The sequence below is a fragment of the Falco peregrinus genome, chromosome 6, assembly GCF_023634155.1.
Source record: "Falco peregrinus isolate bFalPer1 chromosome 6, bFalPer1.pri, whole genome shotgun sequence".
NCBI classification, from domain to species: domain Eukaryota; kingdom Metazoa; phylum Chordata; class Aves; order Falconiformes; family Falconidae; genus Falco; species Falco peregrinus.
In genome coordinates, this window is record NC_073726.1 from 53,441,550 (window position 1) to 53,468,772 (window position 27,223).

At 35.9% G+C, this 27,223-nt stretch overlaps 1 protein-coding gene across 2 annotated transcripts in view; it reads right to left on the bottom strand.

Annotated features, from left to right (window-relative positions):
- TMTC2 (transmembrane O-mannosyltransferase targeting cadherins 2) overlaps nucleotides 1-27,223 on the bottom strand; it is a 252,425-nt gene that overhangs the window by 27,938 nt on the left and 197,264 nt on the right. For both annotated transcript variants that reach the window (XM_055808895.1, XM_055808896.1), the window contains 2 exons: nucleotides 17,878-17,959; nucleotides 3,961-4,075 (listed from right to left, as the gene is read on the bottom strand). In XM_055808895.1, the coding sequence (XP_055664870.1) occupies nucleotides 3,961-4,075; nucleotides 17,878-17,959 (197 nt within the window). The remainder of the gene's footprint in view (nucleotides 1-3,960; nucleotides 4,076-17,877; nucleotides 17,960-27,223) is intronic.

A 27,223-nucleotide genomic window follows, 5' to 3' on the forward strand; every position in this document is an offset into this window, starting at 1 on the left:
CAACTATTAAACGGTTCTTTTCTCAACCCATGGGTTTTACCTTTTTCCAGTTCTCCTTCCCATCCCACCAGGGGTGGAGGGCAGTGAGTGAGAAGCTGTGTGGTACTGAATTTCTGGCTGGGGTTAAACCATATTGGTATAAGGCTTCAGAGTATCGACTTTTTTTTTTTAAGTAAAATCATGGATGTCAGCCCAGCTATAAAGCAGGTTTTTTTCAAAGAGATTGCTGTTTTAAAATACTGAATACTGATACTTGGCATTCTTAATGGACCTTTTTGTGCCACAACAAAATCATAATCAGATTCCTTACATTAACCATTCATTCACATTTTTTGTTTAAAAAAATTACATAGACTATATGCTTAGCCATACATACATATTTAAACACATGGACAGTAATTCTAGAATGAAGAAAATCTGTTTAGACAGTAACACAGAGTGAACTTGTGCCTATGAGACAGTGCCAGCAGCTATCTGTGGTCAGTCAATGTACTTTCAGGAGCCAAAATACTCTCACAGAAATTCATTGAAAAACAAAGACTATGTCATGTAGTATTGTTCTAATTTAGACTTCTGTTTTCAAATAGGCAACAGACATGCTATAACTTCATGTAATATGAGTATTTCCCAGAACAACCCACTTATGGAAGTGTGAAAAAAAAACCCCAATTCTTCCTACAAAATGTGCTTTTATGCAAAGCTCTTCTTCCTATGCTTATTTTCATTTAGAAACAACATAAAGCACTTTTCCTGTTTCCAATTAGTACGGTGGTGTCATTCCTCATTCTAAAAGCAATCACCCCCTAGATCACAGGAAACCCATCTCATGGCAGCTCACCTCAGTACACACAAAGTGAAACTTAGCACTGTTAATACATGACTCAGTCACTGAAGCTACAGCAGCCATACGGCAGTACAAATATATGCTTCACTACATTCCATTAAAATGTACCTAGCTTTGCTGAAAGGCTTCAAACTCTTATAACCAAGAGCATAGCAAATACTACAAAAGTAAAACACATGACCAGTTACTGTTTTAAGAAGAACTATGCAAACAGCTACATGATCCTTGAATGAAGCTGTCTGGAAAACAAATTTCTTGAGAAAACAAATCTTACAGGCAAGTACTATGCAAGTTGAAAGTTACCAGACTGTTGCAAAGAAATTAATTACATTCATCCCACATCCCACTGCTATTACAGATGACTTGATCCATCTGGCACTGCATTATCAGGATGCTACAGAAGTTATCTAGGCAAAAGAATTAATAACTATGTTTGTGTAATTAGGAACAGGGAGGTCTCTCAAGACTGCAAACAGAACTAAATCAGGGGTTTTTTTCTTGATTTCAACTTCAGATTTAGACACAAGGAGAGGAAGCAAACAGTGTTGGAATACCTGACAGAAGGAGTCTTTCTTGTGACTGCTGAACTGAGAACAGTCTATCTACAAATATTGCTACTACATTTGAACACAATTAACAATTCTGTTGCAAATTTAAGAAAAAAAAACAAAAAACCCCCACAGCATTCCAGTTAAAAATTTTCAAAACTTGGTATTTTTTATTTAGGTTGCATTTTAATTTAAATATTTTTCTCAGGGAGTAAAGGCATTAAGAAAAAGGAAAAAAAAATAGCACTAGAGTAGAAAAAAAAAAATTGGACTTGGAGGGAATATTGTGATTTTTTTCTATCCAAAGCAGCTGTATCCCAAGTTTGAAAGAATTTGCTGGCAATTATAAATAAATGTCTACACGTTTCTGAAACTCGTGACACCCCTTGGGCTCATGGTGGAAAAAGAAGTATGACTGGAGGGAAAGACGACTCCTTTCTAATTCAACAGTACATAACTGGGTAGAATATTTGGTCTGAAAAAAATATTAGAATTTACACAAAAATCTAAGTTGCTGTTATTACTTCCCAGTCATTTTGGAAACCTTACATCATCCACATTAATATCAATTCCTATCTCTTAGACCACAACACAACTTTCTCACAACAGTCAACTTGCTTCCATGCCCTGTGAACTTTTACAATTTATTTTCTACCTCACAGCTGTGTGGTCCATTCAAAACTCTTACACACTTACCAGGCAGATTTTATAGCTGTCTGCAGTGCCTAAAGAGCAGTTTGTCACCTACATGAAGCTACTATATTTAATAATATCAGCCTTTCATTTATGACTGTCTTTAGCATCCATAGTTTCTAGCTGTATCACTCTATACTAGTCTGAGTACTCCCTCCTTTCCTTCCTCCTTTGTATCTTGGTATCTGCTTTCTTCTTGGAATCACCTCAGCTCTCCATCATTTTAAATATCCTGAAGATCAGCCTCTTCTGAAGTCCCACAGACTCATGACGGATTTGTAGCTACTCTCTCCTAATGTATGAATGTACATTCCCCTTGTGCAATGCCTATTATGTAAGCAATATACTGAATAAACTGCTAAGTAAAGCAGTGAACAAAGGCAGACAACAGAATCATAACCTTTTAGCAAAAATCAGTCAGATCATAACACATGCAGTTTAACGCAAATACTTGGAAGCACTGAATTTAACTTCGCCACCCTGACTTTTGCTAAATCCTCCAGACCACTTTAGACTCCCAGAGCATATTAGGAAGACATTATGATCTCCCACAAAGAAAGCTGAGTATTTAAGTGAAAAATTAGATCAACTGGGTATCCCAAAGGAGCACAGTTGGATTCCAGCTAAACTAAACCACCAAGCCTTTTTTTTATTTTTTAAACTTGCTATGCTTCTCATTGCTGTGAATTTGTTTCATTAATCTAAATGTTTCAAATTACTGAATTCTGTCTTGAGAGGTATCATTCACAAAATAATCAGGGGGAAGAGAAGGATCCTTAAAATAGCTAATACACCTGCAGCAGGACAAACTGTTGTTTACCGGTGAACCATTTGTCTTGCTTTCCTTTCTAATCTACAAGCAGTTAGGAGTTATTTCTCAAAGTGTGTTTTGGGGCTTATTTCAAAATCCTCTTACATTAAGTCTTCACTCTGAAAGACAGGTCACTTGGCTAGAAGCAGATTTAATCTCTGTAACACTATTTTTTTCCCCTTACATTTCAAATTCTAAATGTTAAAAGTATAAAAAGCCAAGTGAGATATCTTCATCAGAGAAATTATCTCAATAACTGTTTTGTGCTAATGAAGTATATTTTTTATTTCCTTTTTCATGCATTTTCTAAGCATACATATAATCTAAATGAAATCAAGTATCCTCATAGCTGTTAAGTGGACAATAGGCAATAACTAGATAGTTATTCTAGAAATAAGCATGGAGGATACCTATTACAGTAATGCGAGTTTAATGATAATGTTCAGGCAGAAGCTTAATTTTACTGAATATCCAGGTCTGACAGCTTTAAAAGGAAAAAAAGATGTCTAAAATTTTATTCTATTCAGATAGGAGAACAGAATTAGATATAAGACTACACTTTAAATCACAGATTCTGATAATATCACTAAGTGCTCCTATGAGTCTCAAAGTCATAATTAGCCTGGGAATATTTAGATTTCTAATTATTGTAGCATTCTCTACTGATATTAACAAAAAACTTAATATTCTCAGTATTCTCTAGTTATATCCAGATCAGAAATATGGTCTATATTTTCTGTTGCTATGCATGCTGTTTCTAAAAATCAGGGGAAAGGAAGTCCTGCAGAAGGAACACTTGTTCTTGCATGCAAGCAAAAAGATTACTTGCTTGTGAAAAACAGACTTTTCTAAAAGCAAGAAATTATGAGATAATGCACAGAAAATTAGAAAGTGCTAAATCCTAAAACATCGTCACTCCAATCCTCTTTATCTGATTAGCAATATTTAATTATTCAAAAGAGTTGTTGGGCTTTAAAAAGAATATTGTGTAAGCAAAGGCTGTAAAGACTTTTCCTCTAGAAGAAGGGAGGAAAATCAAGTAAGGTAGATGTAAAAGCACTAACCTGAGCATATGGGCTGCATTGAAAACAACATCAAATTCTGTTCTATCAAGTTCAGCTGCCTTTTTTGCCATCTCAGCTGCTTCTATCAGGCGGGATTCTTCTAGGAGGAACTGTCCTGCAATGAAGTGCATGAAAGTGAGCCCACAGAAAATAACTGATGGATAATACTTCAGACAGTTAGGAAAAGGAATTAAAAAAAAAATAATCTCATGTATTATATTCAATGTTTAGTTATTTGTTGATCTGCTCTTATTTCAATATCTTTAAAATGTAGTCAATATAGAAAAAATGCAATGAATATGACAGGTAATATAACTGCAATATTTGCAGAACATATTTATGAATAGTGAGAAAGCTACAGTAAAACTCAGCCATCAAGAAACAATACTCCAAATCCCCAAGAAGCCTGCTACTTAAGAACTTTCCCTTCTGCCTGTACAGTGATCTTCACTTCCTAAGAACAAAATGAAATTAAATAAAATAGCATCTAATAATGGAATAAATTCCTATTTTAAAGGCATATCTCAAAATCACATTTTATATATATATATATATACATGCAAACATATTTCTTCAGCTTTAGAATTATACATGATACTTTGCTTTAAAATTATTATATATGTGTATACCTTGATGAACTGTTATTTTATCAGGTATTTCAGTAACACTAAGAGAATCACAACAGGTAGCTTTTTACAAATGTACTACACAATACTTACACCTTTCACATAAAAAAAAAGACTGCTAAAATCATATGACTGAATTTTTACAAATGACATTATCATAATCAAGTCAAGCTAAAACTGAAAAGAATGAATACTTTAGCATTAACCAAACTTTAACTAAATTCCAGTAGTTTCAAAACAAAACACATAAGAATTAGTAGAACTCTATAAAAATGTGTTTTCCTTTGAAGAAAAGGAAAAAAAAATAATTTGGAAGGTACTCAAACCACTCTATTTCTACTCCTTATAATGATTTTTTCACACCTAATTTGTAAAATGTGTTATTTTTGGATCAACAACTTTTCAAAGGGTTTCAGCTGTCTAGACTCTGTGTCTACATAACTTTATATTTGGAATGCTATCTTATAGTATGGCTATTATACATTCCAGCGTCCCATCCTTCCTGTTTTTTTCTTACTTGGTAAAGTAAGATTACTCAACAAAAAGTCCACCAAGCTATCAAAGGTCACAAGACTCTTCAGGAACAGTAAGCAATGAGCAAATGAATTCCTCTCATGGCAAGGGATTTTATTTTTTTCTTGCTTCCTTTCCTCATTCATTCCCTATTACTTTCATGCTCGTTATATGCTTATGCAGAAAACCCACTTAACCACAGCTAGCAAGGTCTGTAGGGGCACAGTGAATCCAGTGATGCTTTGGCACAATAAATACATTTGCAGAAAAAAATATCTCAATACAAAAAGTGATGAGAGACAGCTTTCCTAGCTTTTTGCTTTCTCTGTGGGTACATTTCAACTGGGCAAGAGATGGAAGATTATTTACGTAGTCAGTCACCTATATCTTAGTTATTCAGATCTGCAAAAATCTTGTAAAAACATTCAGGTGCCTTTCTGGATTCATAGCATAAGGTTTACTTGCTTTAGTTACATCTGCACTCTAATATGCACCGTCCTTTCATGCATTATGATGATTTGTGTTTACCGTGTGCAGAAACACGATTTCCAAAAAAAGCTTTCTCACATAGAACATTAAGTAAGTAAACAAATAAATAAATAAATATAAAACCATCAAAAGAAAAAAATAGTTTGAGAAGAGTTTGGATCACAAGAAATTAATTAGCCTTCAGAATTAGAGATTGTCACTTGAGCCACTAATGCAAGTCTCCTATGAAGGGAAAAAAACCAATAAATGTTTACAAAAGCTACAAGTTTGCTCTTTATTTTTCTTTTTGTTTTTCTTTTCTTTTGGGTACCACATTGGAGTATGCCTTATATGTAGCAGGACAAACTAAAAATATGAATCTGAAAAGTCTCAGACAAGTAGATCCACCAACTGCAATAATCAGTTCATATCTCTTGATTTCAGCTGAGTTACCATTTTCTTTAAAGAGAAATCTGTGAAACAAGCTTCACCAACTAGTATTCAAATTCTCTTTCACAAATTAACTAAAAGAGTATCTCTAATCTTTAGGTTCGTGCTAAAGTAAACCAGCCTCAAACTGTTAACATTAAGATTCTTTTGTTAATGAAAGCACTGGATTAGCAGAATGAGACACTAGTAAGTGCATGTCCTATTGATAATTCCAGCCAGGGGGAAGAAAAAGGACATCACTGTGTCTTGAAATTTAAAAGGTTAACATTCAAGATCATTCTCAACAAAATTCTATACCTAATTTAGGAAAAATATTTTACAGCTTAGAATTCAAAAATGATGTCAACTGGTCATAAGGAGAAAAAAACCTCTCATTATTGTTTTCAATGAAAATTACTCCAGGATTTTTAGAGTCAGATCTTTAGAAACATACTTTCGGTTTTCTGTATGAAACACTTAGCACTGAAGCTCAAGAGAGATACTAACTTATGTGTAACTACCCCAATGTAACAAAATGTAATTGATATATTCTACTTCATGTGACAACAAATTTCTTGACTTTAGATTCATTTTATTAAACAGTAAAATTCTCGCGCTTTATCCATGTAATTTCTAAAAATATAACATTATTGGAAAATATTTCAAACCAATACTAATGATTTACTGGTGCTCTTAAGCAAGGTTAATTCTTTTAATAGGTCCCTACCAACATATACTGAAGATACTATGAAACTCATACATGCTTTAGATTTCTATAAGAAGTCTGATTTAAAACATGACAGCGTTATATATGTTTACTGAAAAGCAAATGTACTGTGCTTTAGCTAAAAGCTTGTTTTTATTAATTGTTTTTTCTGAGACTTTGGCTGCATACATTCCATTTGTTGCTAACATTTTTGGTGTGTCCATGTAGACTACTCTAAACTAATGTTTTAAATTGTTAAAAACAGAATTCACCCTCCATGTACTACTAGGTCTCTAAAAAGTGTCTCTATAATAGGATTATTCTTCTATATAACACATTAAAGCATTATCTTTATTACCAAAGTTAACTAAAACCAATTGCAAGTACTGTATGACACTGGTCCAGTATGAGTAAAACTTTCAGTTCTTCAGAAAAGAAAATTCTAGCACTGTGCATCACCATAAACAAGTCTCTCCCCTGTATGGAGTTGATAATAGCAGCAATAAGTCATGCTGAGTGGGTAGGTAGCAGATGATACACAGCACGCCCTCTTAAAGCCAACTATGGCATCCTTCACACCCAAACCTTTATAGAACACTGAAAGCAAACAGGAAAGGGGTACACCCCATAATGGACTTAACTCATTGCCTGAGTAGAGGCGATTTAAGCTGGCTGTTGGTTAAGCATTTCTTTAATTGGATGGGATATAAATATAATTGACTGCTATCTTCCCAATCTAGTGGGAAGTCAATACCTGAGTGTACAGGTGTGTGGTGGGTTGTCCCCCACCAGCATCCAAGCACTCACACAGAGTCTCACTGCCCCCCACCCCAGCAGGGTGAGGGGAGAAAACAGGAAGAACAAAAGCAAGAATACATGTGGGCCAAGATAAAGAATGTTTAATAGATGAAGGAAAGAAAAAAAGAAACAAAAACAGTGAAGGAAATCGCTCACCATTTCCCACATGTACACTGATGCCCATCCAGCCTTCAAACAAAGGCCACCTCAGAAGCCAAAACTGCTCTTATTCCTCTACCCTAATTTTTACTGCTGAACATGATGTAATATGATCTGGCATATCCCTTTGGCCAGCTTGGATCAGCTGTCCAAGCTGTGTCTTCTCCCAATCACCTGCCTATTCCCAGCCTACTGGCTGAGAGGACAGAAAGGGAAAAAGAAAAAGCCTTGACACTGTTCAAGCACTGTTCAGCAACAGCCAAAGACTGGTGTGTTACCAAGGCTGTTATAGCCCCAAATCCAAAACAGAGCATTATCCAGGCTGCCATGAAGAAATTTAACCCTATCCCAGCCAGACCCATTAGAAGGTGGAAACTTTCAGTTCAGAATTGATTTGCCAAGTTCTTCTGAAAGGCAGACTAATTTTATTCACACATCTAAATTTAATTTAAAGCACCTACGTAGAGCTATCCTAATTTGAAGTGTTAACCACCATTCCTATTAATATGATATACTAAATTCATACAAGAATGAACTGGATTGGCAGTTTACTGCTGCACTTCCTTCATTAAAAAGCAAACTTCTGAACCTTTCCCTGTCAAAGCCATAAAGATGTGTTTTCCCAAGAGAAAAGCACTAGCAGGGCAGACTATTGCCAAGGTGTTGAAGGTGGATTGGAAGGTCTGATCCACAAGCCTCTGGATCCAGGAACCACTTGTGTGGGTCAAAATTTACATGCAGGATTTTCTACTCTAACAGGCAGCTGGCAAACAGCATGATTTATGAGACGCTGCTCAATATCACATACACGGCTTTCTTATTGCAGGTGTCATGACTCTGACTCTTGCCAACAACATAAATCATGGTAGCCTGATTTGTTTTTTGGAATCAGAACCAGCTTTTGAGAAAACAGCTTTCTAGAAGCTCTTATTCCCAGAGTTTCCTTCTTCTAGGAAAGCATATTTTTTCATTACTGTTCTTCTAAAACAGGAGTGGGAAATCCACAGTCCATGTTCAGGTGTGATCTTCAACACCACTATTCTTTGCCTGGAACAATGTTACTTTTTTAATAGAATTTTCCACATTTCTTGCTAGACAGCACAAAGCTGAGACTCAATGTGGAGTCAAGACTTTGTGAAGACCTTTGACAGCAGAAAACTGATTCAATGCTTCACTATCCTCTTAAGTCATTTTTCCATAAATTAGGCTATCTAAGCATCAAAAATGGCATAGAAGCTGACAAATTCTGTACCTACAGTCTTGTTCAAACACGCTTTTTCTTGCAAATTGTCAACAGTGGTTTTGAGTGTATATTTGGCAAAAAAAATGTGAGGCAATATATGCAATCTACTGAAAAGTAAAATAAAACTATATATGTAATATAAACAACAACAACAAATAATCCAGTTCCTAGGTAGGAGTTGAAAAACACAACTTTCTTTCATCTTCTGTCAAAATTTGTAACAAATATTTATCCACAGAGGCGGAAGCATACCGCTCTCTACTCTATAATTGTCTTTCTAAAATGATCATGAACATTTGCAAAGCTTTTTGTTAAGACATGTGCCAACACCAGTTTAAAAGCCATACATCTGAATTGGTAGTTCTGCTGCTTTATTGTAACATAAATGGTATTAATTGGTTGCAATATGCATGTGTGTGACAATATTTTATGTTTAGAGCACAAATGCATTAGTGCCTTCCTCTAGAATCGGCTCAACTACTCCTTACAGGCACTATACGTTTTTATTTTACTAGGTAAAAGTTAAAGTTGCACCAATCTTTCTTTAATTGAAATGTTCCCTCTCCTTTGTTCACTGGCAAACATTCAAAGATACTTTGTACCAGAACAGAGGTTTCTGAAATAGCTGGGTTTGCTACTGCTGCCTTTGAAATAAACCATTTGGAACGTTCTCAGCATGTGGTTGGTTCTGCACTTACTCAATCTTCAACAACTTATTATTTTGTCCTGATACCTTTAGTAATTCAAGCAAAACTGAGTAAATTACCTTCTGAATAAGAAGGGAAGAACTTCCATTCCCACCATAATAGGGAACAGTTAGCATTTGCTTGGTTTAATGTATGTTTGTCACCAAGTGTTCTGCACCTTATCCTCTTCAAAAAAGTTTTCTCCTTCCATTGCAGCAATGTAAACAACTATATTAACACGAAAAGAAGCTATATCAAGACCATAGACTCAACTGTCAAATATGTTTATAATAAAATTCACTAGAAGTTCTTTCAGCACATTCATCATTGAGAATGGGAAGCTGAATATTTGTTGGTGCTTTCAAAGCATTTCAAGTTTCAATAGAAACCAGAACAGAGATCAGGTTCTGGCTGACCCAATGCATTCTGTCTTGTCTCTGAAGCACACAGTAAAGCTGCAAGATTGTGACTTGAGAACTGAACTACATTCTCACTGGCATGAGCAGAACCACCACTGAAGTCACTATCAACTTTAACTTTGCTGTGGCAATGCAGAGCAAAAGAGCGGATGCAACCAGATTTCTGAATGGAAAATTTCAGTAGCACTCTGTGGAAGAAATGAGAGGAGGGACCTTGTCTCCAAGTTGATTTCCAAAGCTTTGCAGGTGATGAATCAATGTTGCAAGATGCCCAGTCAACAGACATGACCTAATATTCTTAAAAATCCCACTTTCCAGTGTGTTTAGACAATTTCTTGGTGAATATGTAGGATGTGGCAGGGGAAGCAAAGAGAACTTACATGATGGTAGCAGCATTCCAGTTTGGTTTGTTGCTCCTTATATCCCATTCTACCTTTATCTAAAGCCGTTCTCTGGCTTTCCTGCTGGAAGAGCTTTTCAGGAGTTTATTTCCTCAGTTGGTTCCCATGGAGAAGATTATTCCGTTGCAAACAAAATATACAGAAAGACTACGCAAGGCAGTGGGTGCCGCAACAACAATATACGCACTGGCTTGGAAAAACCTTTTTTATTAGCTTTTTTTCTTTGTTAGAAATACTCCTCTGTTCCAATTGTGCTAAATATACCATTGGATGTCATCCAGGGAATGACCAGAGATAAGAAAAAAAAAATTAAAAAGCAAGCCTTTGGGACTTGATAACTGAACTTGTGACCACATCTGGATCACTGGAAGCTCTCACTAAACCAAAAGATTAATGATAAAAACATGTAATACAGAGTACCTCACATTTTACAAATAGTAAGAAAGATTCTGGGCCCTATGTCATTCCCCAGATACCTGGTGATGTAAAAGGTTTGGAAAAGTGAAATTTGGATGAGAAAGAACTATCCAGTTGCACTTTTCTAGCACCTCCATGCTATCTCTTCAAAAAATCCCCATAATGAGCTGGCACACATAGGTCAAAACGTGATCATTAACAAAGAAGTCTCCAAGGTTGTTCATGCCACAGACTTTTTTCAGTTCCTGCAGAACCTCCAAATTCTGGCAACATGAAAAAGCATAAAGCCACATTTTTAGCCCTGTCTCTAATCTGCAATTTCTATACCACATCTCTTGAGCAGTCTAGTATATTGTGCTGAGGAAGCAGAGTCAACCATGTATTTGGGATGTCAGAATGCTTAGATTTAAGGATAAACTCAAGGGAAGGGAAGAAACATCGAAATTCCACAGCGTTTAGGGTCAGTGACCTAGCTTGTTTGGAAATACTCCACTGCATTCCACTTAAGTGACTGGTTCTACAGGGAGTTTGGAATAAGTAGTTATTATAGTGGTTTGTAATAATCTTCTAATGTTGTGTGATAGCAACAGCCTAGGGAGCAACAAAAAGGACTTGACAATTTATGTACATACGCCTTTGTACACTCATTCACAGCTGCCAAGAAAACCAGAAAGATGACTTCAAATTGGTATATTCTTCGGAATAGCTCTGTTTCTGGTAGTAGCTAAAGATTTTCTTAAATCAAAGTTACTGGAGAGAGTCCTGCAAGCAGAAAGGTTGGAAGCTTAATGAAACCTTTCTGTGAGTCCGTTACATCTCTTCCTGTTTTGGGTCTAGGAACCATGTCTTCCTGGAATTGCATTCACTCATATTGTATAAGGAGGTATAAGCCATAGTCCAAAGTCAGGGTCTTAACCTGATGGTACTGTATGCTCAAGAAAGACCGACCATTCCTCCAAAGGGCACCTATATTCTATGAATATGAGTTACTTGAGTATCATAAACTTGCATTATAGTTTCCCTACAAAATCATTATAATGTTAGGATTTCCAAAAGATTTTAAATGGCAAAACCCCTTTTATTTTCTGAAATGTTCATGAGTGCATATTGGGAAGGCTGGCAAAGCGACTTAGTGATGGATATACTACATCTGGTTGGCTTTGACCTCATCTCATCAAGGAATTTAGTTTCTCAATACATAATCATCATGTAGCATCTGGTGTTCCCAATGGAGCAGATGCATGCACTCTGTTTTATTTATCATTTGGCATATACTGTATTTAGCTAAACTGTCAGTCAGAAAGGGACAATTCATTCACCAGAATTAGGGATTGTGAAGTAAGTTTTATTCATTTCATTGACAAAGATAAAACCTGACCTTCCTAAGGACTAAGGTGATATTTCTTCCATTGGCACAAAACTCTCTTGAGTAAGACTTCATTACTGGGTATTCATTGTTATTTCTCTTACTTGCCAATATAACTTTGACATTTTTCATTATTACACTGTTTTCTTCAAAAGATCTTTTCCTTAAATATATGGGAGAAAAATAAAGCTTTCCTAGGCCGTTCTTCAGATAGTGAAGAACAAAGACACAAAGTTCCAGCACCGTGAACAATGTGACTACACGGAAATATTATAAATACATCATCACATCTAAGAAGAAATCTGAATGTATATCTGTAAACATATGTAAACTCTCACACTCACTAACACATGTAACTATGGCTTAAAAACAGGGTGAAAAATGGTACTTGAAAATCCACTGCTATCATGTTTCAGTGAAATTTATTTTGAAGCTTAAACCACAGTAGTTCCAATCCATTTTCAGGCTGAGACTTAGGAGTGGTAAAGCAGTCATCTTTGGAGGCAAGACAGATACAAAGTGCTCATAGACTCAGGTGAAAATTTAGGCATCAAAAAGGGCTAAAAGTCCTGTCCTGAAACAATGATTAGAAAGACTTAGGATGAAAGTGAAGGAAATAAAAACAGCACTTAACCAGTTAACCTTCTGTAAAAAAACCCACCCAGATAACATGAAGAAAATCTACAAAAACAAGTCCTAAATTATCAAAAATTCAAAAGTGAAATATAATAATGAAAAAGCAACCCACAACCAAAACCTTAGAATGTTTGGGAACATGTTAATTTATTCTTCCTTCAATGACAGTATAGCTAATATGATTCAGTTTTACCTAACCTGACAGCATGGTTTTCAATTTCTTTTATATCTGTAACTGGGAATACACTGAAAAAGGCAGCTGATCAATGTGGATTGCCTAATTAAGTGAATGCATAATTAATCTAATGAGGATAATCCTTTTTTCTAATGAAAAAGGAATCATTAAACAATTTAGAGTTATTAGAAACAATGTATTATTCAAAGGAAACTATTTTAAAAGGCGGTCTCAATGGTGATTAATAAAACAGAATTAATTTGAACATCCTGTTAGGTTCTAGATTTCCCCATTCCAATTAAGCCATTACAAATGTAAGGAAGGAGGGACCTCTGTACAGACATTTATCTGGAAACCTCACTCCTCTTTTCTCTCTCTCTTTATTCCCACTCAATTTTCATTACACTGGAGAAAGGCCGCAATACACACTTCAAGAGACATGGTAGCAAAGACTGTTTTTAGCAAACAAGTAGAATAAAACTTGCTTTAGCAGTCATTTTTTGGTTTTGTTTTTAAACAGCAAATTATAAAGGAAATAAGACAGTTTGGGAGGTAAAATGTTTGCACAACTTAAATTTCACGGTAGATTTATGGGGGTTTTTGTTTGTTTACTTGTTTAAGTGAAAGATGTTTCAAAAAGCCTTCCACAACACCAAACTCCTCAATTACACTGCATCCTACTAGCCATCTCAGTGAAAAGCTATTAAAGAATTCATTTTGGTTTCTTTTCTAATAGATGAGCACTTACGTATTTCACTATTTGCAATTCCTCTCATCTCTGTGCACTGACAAATTTTATACAGAACCTTTCTTCAACTTCTCCTGAGACAGGCTCAGTGCAGGCAGAAACAGATCTTTACTTCCTTAGTGGGTGGTCAATACTCTATCCAAAACCAAATAATCTCTGAGCCATAAATGCACTGGTCTGGCCCAGCTGAACATTCCCATGTTTGGCACACTTATTAACAAATTTGACCTACTGACTATTTAGATGCCAAGATGTTCTTAAAATATTTATATGAAAATTCCTTTTGGACTTGATTAGTCCACAGGTATCTACCTGTGGTTTCAAAGACTGACACTCACATTCATCCCACCTAACCATATGCATAAATTGAGGCAACTAGGTTACAAAAAGAGTCCCCTCTCTGGCCAATGGAGACCATTTCAACTATGTCTTCTATCTTTTGAAGCTACCAAGGTCTTGCAGGACCCCAAATGGCATACTTGAATTAAATGCCTGAAGTGGGATGCATGAGAGCCAATATCCTGAGTAGATGTGGGTAAGATACGATGAAGAAAGCCCTCCCAGAGGAAAAAAAAACAACAAACAAACAAGATGGAAATTAAAAAATAAATAAGCATTTATAAAGTTCAACTTTGTTTAGTCAAAACTATTTTCTTTAAGTCTTCTTTCAAAAATGTGCATTAAAAATATAAAATTAAAAGCCTCAGACTTTATAGGAGAATTTAAATCTAGTATCTGAAATAATCTCCAGTGTTTTAGTTTAAAAACTTGGAGGTTGTGCCAAAAATAACATATTAATTGCCCGAGAATTAAAAAAAAATATTAAAATAATTTGCACTGGTACTTCTGCACTCTTTCCTCTACCATGTTTTCTTCTTTCTGATTCATATGCATTTTCTCTCTTTCATCTTTAGCTTAGGTGTTTCTGGTAGAGTACTGTGTACCTGAGTAGCTTGTACCAGATCACCCATCAAGACTCTCATATTCATAAGACAACGGTTTTACACAAAGTTCAGATGTTCAAATAACTGGTATAAGAGAAAAGAAAAAGAAGGGGAAAAGAAGTGGGAAAAGGGAAAAGAAATGGAAAATGTGGACAGGCTGAACAGCTGCCTGCATTTCAGCCTGAGAGGGGTCTGCCACCTTCTCTGGTCACTACAGTAAAAGCCACTTCCTCTTATGACCAATGAAGTGGCATCATGTAAGCAGCATGCAGGGATTTATATCTCTTTAGCTTTTCCGCTAGTTCTCCCTTCAGACGTCTCTAAGCATGATGAATTTGAGAAACACTGTTTTAAACCTAAATCTACTGAAATCCTAAACCAGCAAATCACTACACAAAACTGATTAGAAACAATTAGAGAAATATGCTGTGGTGGTATTATCTAAGGAGCAACCATGAAACTGTTCACCTCTCCAAATTTTCATGTGATCAGATAAGCCAACTTCTGCACCAAGTCGTATCTGGGAATAGCTTTGGATTAAAGCTTGAAATAAAGCACATTATAATACAAACCTAAGTCTCTTAAAAGTTACAGTATATTGACAGTTTTCCTGATAGCTCCAAAAAAAAGTCCAAATGGTTAGAAGTTAAAAAGAACATCTGCACATCCTAGGAAAAGGAATTATAAGTGTGTGGATCCACATGCATTTGGAAGAAAATCTTGTGTCCATTTATTCCTGCTACTCCATAATGTTGTGTCCCAACTGACCATTCTTTTCATTTGGCTGTTCCATGAGGTATGTGGGTTTTTTAGGGCTGATGCCAACTATCTTATTCTCTGTTCCAACATCTTCATGCTGAGAAAAAAAGTCATCTCTAGATTTACATGTAAAATACAGACAGTTTTTCCCCATAGTTTAACTCTTGGCATATAGGATGTAGACTGTACCTGTGAGAAGGTGCTAAAACAAATTAAGAAAATGTAGAGATAAAGCTTAAAATATTCACTTGGGTTTCCTGTGTAACAGCTGGAACGTCACTGTTAACATACACTACAGAATCCTTATCAATACAAAAAATAGGTGGAAGGGAAAAGGGAAAGACAGCAAAAAACCAGAAGAAATGGAAAAGAGAAAGAAAGAAAAGCAAGGAAAATTTATTTCAATTTTTAAGAAGTCCTGTGCCCAAAATGACAACATTTTGAGAATATCTGTACTATATAGACACATAAGCCAAGCAGAAGTAAACAACATCTTTCTCACAGCTACTTTGATATTAACATGGAGTAACATCACTGAATTTGGTGAGGTGATTGGACGTTATACAATCAAAAGAAAAGGTTTCACCTGCATTCAGTAGACCTCTGTGTATAATACTCCATAACAGAGATCTAGGGACCGGTATAGGGAACTTCTTGTGCCTAGAGCCCTTCAGCAACACATTTTACTATGCCGCTATTCCCATCACTGACTAAATTTTGTCCTTCACTCCTAATCTGCTGAGCAAATCCTCTCTATGTTGCAATAGTGACCTCTGCACATGGACACAGAAACCACTTTTTGAACCTGTGACACAACAAAGGGGGAAAAAATGCTAAAGTTTTTAGGGAATAATCTTAATTAGGAAACAACACACCATTTTAATATTGTAGTCTGGTAATGAGGAAATCAATACATCAGAGGTGAATGATTATTTGAATAACCTTGGTTTTAGTTTATAGGGCACTTGAAAATGACACCGAGGGAATACTGCAGGAAAAGACAGGCAAGTTGATGAAGACTTTTGAGAGACAAAAAGAATAAAGACTAGACCTGTAATAAAATATACACAATCATAACTTCAATTGCCAGAGCAGACTGTTGAGAACTACTTTTGAATTTGAATGCAAATTATAATTCCAGATAACTAAGGATAGATTTCTTAATAACAAAGGATGGAAGGGGCTTGAGCAGGATTTCAGGAAACAATCTGTTCCAACTTTTCCTTATTGAGATATCAACTATGCTTATATCCAATTGAAATAATGGAGCTTATGTGCCCAAATACCCCTATTGGATTTACCTGTACAGGCTTAGGTAGAAGACAAGGTCACTAACTGCAATGACCCATAATGCAAAATAATGCAACACTAGGCTACATACACTGAAATATCATGACATGTTCTAAGTAACAGTGTATGCATTGATTTTGGGAGTCTAACATACAGAATTTTACAGTGCATAGGACCAGACAGAAATACAACGTGCAATTCAGACAAAGATATCACACAAAGTGAAAGCATGGTTATGATATGAGATTAATTTTCCCTTTTGGCCACTCATTTTTATTTATTTTACATTTCCCAGTTAGAAGAGGAAATTAAAAAAAAAACCACACAACTAACAAACCAACAAAGAAATATATATATAGTATGTCTGTGGTTCCCTACCTTCTTCCTTAATAAAGATGAAGTTTATTAGTTCTTTCTGTATTTTCCAGTTGGGACTAAACAGCTTGCATTTTTAGATTTGTCTATTACCAGCTTTAAAATACAGTAAGAATTGTCCATAAAGTTAAATATTTTTGCTTCCTTGGGACTAATCACATCTGGAAATATTTTTTGCACATCTAGCAAAACCAAGCCAAAGTTATAAAGATACCTTCAAATTAACTGTGTGCTTTATGCACATGCATGACTTAGTATGACAAAGATATAGCCAACTTGTCAAAATCTCTTGCAATATTTATCCATTTCAAGCCATGAAGATGCAGGGAAGAAGATAGATGTAGAGCTGTAAGTCTTCAACAAAAAGCAGACACTTCAATACAAAGAACTCAGACACACTACAGTATAACTTCTAGTTGCCCACCCACCGGCAGCCAGCAAAGTTAGGCCAAAACTGTTAATAATAATATTCCAGGCCATGAAACTTTGACATATGGCAATAGTCACCTTTTTTTCTTTCCCAGAGAGGCAGCAATACTGAAATTCCTCTCACAGGAGGAAGGCTATGCAAAATCTTCACCTCTCCCTCTGCAGTGATTAACAAATTGAAATGGGGATGAAGTTATACATAATAGATTAGTTTCTTTCCCAATATATTTTATATATGTATTTTGCCAGTAGCACTTTTCAAATCCTTAATCACTCAGAGAGATTAACAGCAAGCCTGGAATACGTGTGGAAACTTTATCTGAAACGTACCATAATGCATATAGCAGTTCCCTTTGGTAGGATCCAGGTGAATAGCCTTCATGAAGTACTTTTCTGCCTCACTCTTGCGTCCCTTAACAAAAAAAAATAAAGGGGGGTGAGAGGGAAATTATTTTAACAGTGTGTCACCATGGAGCAATCATGTGCAGTTACAATTCCCACATTCCAGGCACTAAAGAAAAGCAACTACTACTATCACTAGACTTAGCCTAAGTAAATATGAATGTTTAAGTGTTATGGTAAGCTTTATGGTCAGCTACTTTATACTGCAGACCTCCAGACTGAGGAAGAAATGTGTCCAACATCGTCAATGTCCAGGAAGTAAGGAAGGAAGGAAGTGGTAGAAATGTATTGCAAAAACTATTGTAAAGGGCTTTGGGTGAACATCAAGCTCCACTCTTCTGGACAGGCATCAGGATGAGCATTACACAGACCCAAGTTAAAACCAGAAAGGAAGGCAGGAGGGAGCTTCAGTCATGCTCTTAAAAAGATGGAGGAATGGGGAAAGGAAAAAAAAAATGTTTTGGTCCTATGAAATCATAGAATATCACAAGCTGGAAGACCCATACAGACCATCAAGTCCAACTCCCTGCTCCTTGCAGGACTACTTAAAACTAAACCATATGACTAAAAGTGTCATCCAAATGCTCCTTGAGCTCTGAACAGGCTTGATGCCATGACCGCTTCCTTGGGGATCTTGTTCCAGTGACTAACCACCCTCTCAGTATAGAACCTTTTCTGAATGTCCAGTCTGAACTTCCCCTGATGCAGCTTCATTCCATTTCTTGGTGTCCTAAATAACACTATATACACAGCCAACAGTAAAGTCACCACAAAGGTAGGTAAATAAATAGAAAATATTTCAGATTTCAATGTGGGAAGTAAGATTTCATCAGAAATCAATTCTGTCAACCATAAAACATAACTGAAATAGAAAAGGTAATTTTTAAAGACAATGGTCAATGGTATGACAAAATGGACAGAAAAAAACCAAAACAAAACAACAGAAATTATGGTAAAAAGAACCAGAGATTTTCTTATCACTGAAATTACCAAGCCACTGAAATTGCCTTATGGTATACAAGTGCCCGAGCAGATCCATTAGTGGTCATTACTCGTTTCATGAACAGAGTGATATTGGATTAGCTGAGTTTGATACTCAAACACAAATCACCATCAGTTATTCAGTAAGTTACTTGTGATGTGTTTATCCCTATCCCCATGAAATTAGTTTCTGTGGTTTGTGTTATAAAATAGAAGTCCTCCAGAATAAAGAACAGTTAAGCTTAACCACTGTGGAAGAAAGGCATTGTGGTCTGCACCTCTCCAGGTTGCCTTCAGTGTTATTTCACAGATATAAGTGTATAGGCTTTCTCAAGTTTTGTGGTCTGGAAACAGACATTGCATACATCCTGTACTATCCCACAAATTACCATAGGAATAATACCAAGGTCTGTTCATGATTACAGCTGCTCCAGATTCTCAGTAGGGCCTTAGAAACAACAAAATAAAGAGGGAGAGAGAAGTTGTGCAGCACACCAAGAACTATATCAAGACCAGGTTTCATCAAAACCAACATAGAGGCCTTGTTTCCAAGAGATGATCCTGGCAGAGATACATGCAGGCTTACCATTTACAATATTCTAGTTTCATAAAATGAATGTTCATTGGAGGTAAGTGTTTATCCTTATTATTTAGTAAACTTTCTTTGGTAAACACATATACCTTTAAACCATATCCAGACGGCACAAGGGTCCTATCAACCAAACGGTGCCAATACATGATAAAGTACACTATCTTACACTGCAGTGCCTCTCATCCTGTTTTTTTTTTTTAAAAAAAAAAACAAAACCCCAAAAAAAAACAACAAACAAAACCAACAAAAACTCCAAACCCCAAACCAAAAAATCGTAAGTCATGTAGCCCAGACTGATTTTCCCTCATCTACTACTGCAGTAAAGACACATCTATAGATTATATGCAATGTCTTTATTTTAAATAGCATACAAACAGTGGAGGACAGGAAGTAAAGAAGAAAATGATCTCTATTTGAAAACACAATGTAAAATCGGGTCAATATAAAATAATTGTTCAAATTTAGCGGGGGTGGGCATGCGTATGAACACTACATTTGCACATTTAACTCCAAGGTTGGCATTCTTAGCCTGGCAAATGTTACCACGACATTTGTAAGTCCAGCCTTGAGGCTTCCAAATGACAGGCACCAAGCATATATATCACTAATACTGACAGAATTAACATCTACAGGTTTTGCATAATTGCTTTTTTTAACAGACTAACATCATTAGTTTTAACTGGTTGCACTCTGTGTCTACTTCTGGAACGTAAATGGACAGTTCATTGCATACAGTCACAAAATACATAGCTTCTGCCTACAGAACTATGACTATAAGGCCACAAACATTTGTCAAACATGATTAATTTTCATTTACTGGGATCACCAAAAACACATGACTGCTCTGCTCTTTTTGGCACTTTCTGAATGGCATATTGCACTCAAGTTCAGGCCGGTCAGGAGACCTGGAGTACATAATGATGACAGGTGCCAGCATACATAGCATCAAAGGAATGACTGTGCTATCAACAGGCTCAAATACTCATGAACAGATAAAGGGGAGAAAATCTTACATTATATGCCCCAAGACAAAAAATGGTCTGACTAAAAAATATTAGCACAGTTCCATTTGTTCATGTTGGCCATCATTTTCATATATCCAAATTTGTCAAAAAAAAAATAATAATGATAATAAATAAAGCATTTTCTTGCAGAATGGCATTCTGAGAAACCTTGCATCACACCATCTAAACCATCCCTTTTGGTGCCACCTGTCTGCTGCTGTAATGTCAATACCTCTGCATAGATGTAATACACATTATTGTTGTGTCAAATGATATAAAATCAAATCACTTGACAGAATCGGGCTATTTCACAACTGAAATTTAGCATTTATCCAGTTTTTTCAACTACTTAATGTATACCTTAACTACCCTAACAGAACATACACAACATGTAGTTAGATTAAGATGGCAGTTCTTCTCATTGTCCCTTCCCACAGTATATTTTCAGTGTTATAGAAAACACATGGCAGAAGGGAATAAAATTCTAACTTTTAAAGAAAATTCAAATAATTGTTTAAACAGCTGAAAAATACCAGTTTGGGGCAGGAAGGCATTTTGTGTGCATGTTCACTGTTACGTGTATTGACCCATACAAGTGTAGTCATTGACAGCCACTGGAAACCTCCCAACTTCTAGGAGCAGTGCGTGCAGTTGCATATTCATAATCACATGCTTTGGCAATTTTACAAAGCAAAAAATGTAAGTTTACAACTGCATGACAGCACACTTATTTGAAGGATAAAAAAGTTATTCGTAAGGTTTTAATGAATGACTTGATGGCTCTGAGGATTAATAATGGGATACAAAATACCTTTCACCTGTTGGTCACCAGTTCACATACAGTCCAGGTCGGTAGCTACTGAAAAGGTGCTATCTGGCAGCTACTGGTTTGCTCAGGAGAAATGAGTGGGTGGTCCTAGCCCAAGCCCTAATGGAGATCCTCTGCACAGATGCAATGGCTTTTCAGCATGGAGACCAATGAAACAGAATCATAAAATAACGAATTGCAATCTCATTGCTAGGAAAAAAAACCCAACATAATGAAGACACTTGAATAACTGATTTGGAAGATCGTGCTGATATTCACCTTACTGGATCTGGACCTTACTCCAAAGCCTACAATGAGGACAAACTTTCAGCAGTTTTCCATTAATAAGGAAAACTTAATTCCACGCACCCCGTGCCTACATAAAGATGAATTGTCTGTGATTACCACCTTCCAGCAACACCAGTGAATTTAAAAGGAAAAAAGTGAAGGTAACTGACACATGGTTCTTATAACCTAGCACACTGGTTGTTCTGGCTTTCAGAAACACTCCTCTCTCCACAAATCATGCAGACTTCAAATCAGAACGTCTGGTTGCTTGCAGTTTTGGAAGCCAAACAGTTAACTAATCAAACAGCAAAACTGTTAACTTTTGTTTGAAATGAATTCAGGAGCTTGATTTTTAAGACTGTGAGGGTTTTTTTGTTCGGTTGATTGCTTCTTTCCTACAGACCAGGACAATGGATCTGACCTTGCTAATATGGTCAGACATATTGCTCAGCTGGGCCTTCCGACAAAAGACAGTTAAGATCACCACGAAAACCAAAAAAGAGCTAGCTAAGCACAGCTGATACATTCATAGCAGACACTGTATTTATCCTTAAAACATTAAAAAAAACTGAGGACAAAACTACTGTTTTTAAATCCATCTCAACTTTTTTCCTCTCTCTGCTGGCAAGCTGTGCCAAATTCATGTTGAGGCAGCTGTTGTACTTCAGGCTGCTGGAGGCCCAATGACCCTGTGATGCTAGTAAAATTGGAAAAGATTAATACAGCTGAGCAGCTCTGAATAACCCTCTTGTGGAAACTATGATGACACAGTGGCAACCAGTAAGGTGGTTCAGCAAATTAGGTGGTCTCTGTAATTTAAACCAACTTTATATTTTGTAAATATTTATCATTCTTCGAAGCAGGTGAGGGTTTAACCATCAGAGCAGAGACTTCACTCTTCAATATAGTTTTACCAGCTTTAATTGGTAATAATGCATTGCATAAGGAATATTTGTGTCACAAATGCAGTTGACTGTCATTCCCCACATCTGCTCTATTTCTTTCGCAAGCATTCACATTTTTAATAAAACTAATTGAATTATGAAAAGATTTCCTAATGGAAGATGGATTAAACTGCTGACACTGAATACAGAAAAAACTATTATTTTACATATTGCCTTCTTACTCTCTAGGATATGTTAAAGTCACAGAGAGGCTATGCAAGGATATAAAAAGGTCTAAACTGAACTTATGCCTTCCTTGCATATTCCTTTGTTATCACAGACCTGCATACATGTTTCACATCCAGTTTCTCTTGCCTTACAAAACTTGTGACAGGACACACAAAACACAATTTAAATGGTGTGACACTGAGTCAATTAGTGACAAAGTCTTAAAAAGTTTTTACTTAGCTGGACTAAGGGAACAGGAACTAGAGTTGCATCTTACAATGAGGTCACTGACACACAGAAGCTCCCCATCCCTCCTGTAAATATTAATACTTAAGAAAAAAAACTTTAATATCTAATCTTTAGTAGCTAAATGGATTCTTCTTTTCCCCTCATTTTGCTGTTATTTCTACAACTCTTCCTTCTTCAGTATGAATTACAATATGAATATCTTGCACGATAATTTGTACATGGAATACTAGTCCCACTGATATACAGGGGACTATTGTTATTAACATCAATGGTCCAAAATTTATCTCAGTCTTTATACTTCCTGCATAGTAAAGAGGTAAATCTTGCCTGTTCATCTCATCTTTATTATAATAAAATAAAATCAACTGAACATGGTAGAACAGCAATGACTTCTAAAGGTTAACATCTGGCCCAGAAAAACACACACAGGAGGAAAGACTTGTAACAAGAAATGATTTGCAATGAGAAGCTCTATGTATTTAATTAGAAAAACAAATAGCTTGGGGCAGCGGGAGGAGTTTACAGTCATGCAAAGTCCTTCTTTGCCAACTAACATTTGAGAGCTTGTGAAAGATGCTATCTTTTCAAACAAAGCTTTTCTTCTCATATCCTTAGACGATCACAGTGAGAAACAATACTGTTACTAGTACTGTTCCTCTCAGGGTCTGGCTCTCTAATAACTTCATGTACACGAGAATATTATTTCTCTTTAGTGTAATATATTAATCTCAGTGTATGGGAGCAAGAATTGGATAATTCTGGAGGAAATTAAGGTATAAATCTGTATGTAATAATCCATGATAATTTACCATATACTAATCTTTACCTTATCATAAACGTGAAGCAACTTTCTCATTATTGTCCAGTGTGACACAATCACACACCCTTGGCCCTGAGACCATGAGCGATGCTCTCCTTCCCAGTCATTTCACTGGACCAACATCCTCACATGCACAAGTATGTACCACTTGTGTAATCCAGTAAATTACTTTCAGAAATAAGCCTTGACAGGATAAATAAAATGCAATGACTTGTTTTACTTTAACCCTCTATTTGCACCTTAAGTTGTTTGCTTCCATTACTTAAATATCACATTAGTCCTCCTTCAACCACAGATGGATTTTTGTTGACTAAAAATCCGTCTGCTAGCCTGACTGATTCTACTGAAGTCAGTGTAATTTTTCTATGAGCCACAGTTATTTTAGTGAGCAATAACATCAACTGGGTTCTTGAGTTTACATCTACAGAGATAATTAATGGCATGATAACCAGAGACCTGAGTTTTAAGCACTGCCCATTGACTTTGGTGGGAATCCACTGGAGCTCAAGCATTTTTAATGTGACACCACAGCTTATATATAGGCTAAGGAATCTAAAGCGCAGCTCTTAACTTTTCTGGCTTGTGGCATATTTCAGAGCCTACTAAAGATATTTTCTTCAAGTAAAGCAATATGTATCTGATTAATCAATATAATATTAGAGCTATTTGACACCTCTTTTCTTGTTTTCTGGGTCTCATATCAAAAAAAGCATTCTTGTTTCATTACAGCATTTAAAATGATATAGGAAAGAAATATAGGCATAGGAATTTTTTTTCCCTGAAGGTTTTTTGATTGTTTCAGGTTTGGTGTGTTGCGTTTTTTTAAGATATACAAATTTTTTAGTCTTTCTTTTGGGGCAACTTGAAGTCTAAAAGGAATTTACCTCATGTTGCATCATTGTTAACACCAAGAAAGACTGTGTACGGTCTTAAGTAAACTTTTGAAGAATAGATTTCATTCCACACCTTGTGAATTATTTACTGTCTAGACCTATATTGAAATGTTCACTGTGGTCACCAAGCTTCATATTATTTTATATCAAAAATATATAATGAAACATTAAGTAAATTTCCATGTTAGGAGTTTCTTTTCCATTCAGTCTGAAGACACATTTTATATTTTCTGATAAAGTAGTGTGTTAATATCTACTGGTATTTCACTGGCCAGTCAATAGAATATAAATTCACTACCTCCACATACTGTTTTCACTGAGTCCTATGGATTTCTTCTAAGCTAAATGTGGCCTGTATCATGCAGTTTTCTATGATTACTGACAAAATTACTACACAGAGTAATTAAAGGTGACTGGCAGCTATATTCAATCATGCAGCAAAACAAAAAGATCTCTTTCTTTCATGAAAGGAGTTCATCCTGTGTCAGTGATATTTTCTATAACATCTTTAAATTTTTGTATAAGCTTTTAATTTTTGTTGAGTAAAGTGAGAAGGTTAGGGCTCCTCTTTTCCTGTCTACAGGATGTTAGAAACAAGATACAGAAGATGAGATCCCTAAAGGAGGTTAGTGAGGGGTTATGTGCCTAAATACCTGTTCCAGAGTAATTTGCCAACTAGTTAGATGGATATGTTATATTTAAATAAAAACACTCTGTTTTACAATTAATTCTGTCACATTTGGCATGCAGCCAAACATATGTCCCTAAGGGGGCTGAAAAGTATATCTATGGATGCAATACTTATGGCATGCAGCCAACCTCAAAAGAAATACAAGCTTAATAGATGTCAGCTATTTAATTTTCTGTAGTTCGGAAATCCTGACATTCAGCCTGGAGGTGTTAATGCTCCAGATTCACCAGATAACCAAACCCTAAAAAAATAGGGCTCATGGTTCTGAAGTCAGTAAACATGACTTTCCACAATGAAGAGGGAAACTCATCGCTACCAATCCCTACAAGCAAATTGCTTATAAATTAGAAACAAAAATGAAAAAAACTTCTGACATTTTGCAAATATCAGAATGAAAACCAAATTCATGCTTGGATCAGTTTTAACCCTTAGAGGGATTTCAAGTGGCAAGTAAAATCGTAGTGTCTGTGTCAGACTCCAAAGGCAAATGGAATATATGACAGAAAAGTACCAGTGGCTATTGCTTTGCCTATCTTGCTTTCTTGGGGAGGGCCTTCTCGAGGATTCAGGGTCATTTTCACACTGTTATGATAGGAGTTTAACTGAAATATCTGATTTTCATTCAAAAATTCTCTTTAGAAGCAGTACTAACAGCCAAGGGATTTAGCCTCCCAAAATGGAATATCTAACAGCTTTGCTATCTAATGAAATTGACCCACTCAGAAAATGTCTTTTCATAAATTAAAAATTTCTGTATGTGTAGGCATTTCTTTATCATTCCTAAAAGAGCTACTACTAGAATTATTTTTTGTTTCTTTTAAAGGAATTGATTAGTAAAAGAAGGGATAAACTGTTCTAGGAAATCATACCTAAATTTAACACATAGCATTTCAAATGTTATATCTTAAAAACAGTCATGATTCTTTTGACATCATGACTGTTCTACCTCGTCCCTGCTTTCTTCCAATTTGTTTAAATCTAAAGAGACAGAAAAAGAGTAGCAATCAACCAGTGACCTAAAAAATGACAATGACAGAGATGTCCAACAGAAATGCAAATTTCTATTCTGTGCTGGAACATCATCAGCGAGTAATTACAGAAACAGTAAATGTCAGATTAGTCTACTCATTATTGCACTGTGTTCCCCTTTTCCGCTGCTGTCCCATTTCTTTCTGTTCTACCTACCTTCCATTTATTTCTATGTTGTCATTTATTTATATTTATTTTGAGATGACTTTCAAGGACTACACCAGTTATGAATACAGTAGGGTATTTGATTGTGCCACTCTGAGTAATTTCACAACTAACCAGTCATGGCAGGATATCTCTCTGGCCTTCTGTTTGTCAGGAAAAAAAGCAACAAACAACTGCAGGCAAAAACATGGCCACCCACTGAGGAGGGAGTATTTTGAAACTTAAAGTATTTAACTTCAGTGTTGATACTTGAATGTCACAATCGTGTTTTTTATTTTAATCCAAAACACTGCCGGTCTCTATCATGTCTATTTCTGCTCTCTTCCCATCCCCTTTTGGAGAAAACACATTAAAATAGAATCTTTTTGATTTTAGGGTATCTTCTAGGGTAATTGTTGCTGAATTTAATATGGTTTGGAGCTGTAACACAGAAATTTTACAAGGCAAAGTAAGTTTTTCTTACAGCACTTTGGGTGATTTTCCAAGCCAGTAAAAAATAGGAGATTAACAGCACTGTGTGGTGCCGTGTAAAATGCAAGAAAACAGTGTGCAATTTTTTCCAAAGAAATACAGCACAGCCTGTAATTCCTAGACGCAACATGCTAAATGTTACAATATGGAGCTGTCCCCAAGTATTTTAGC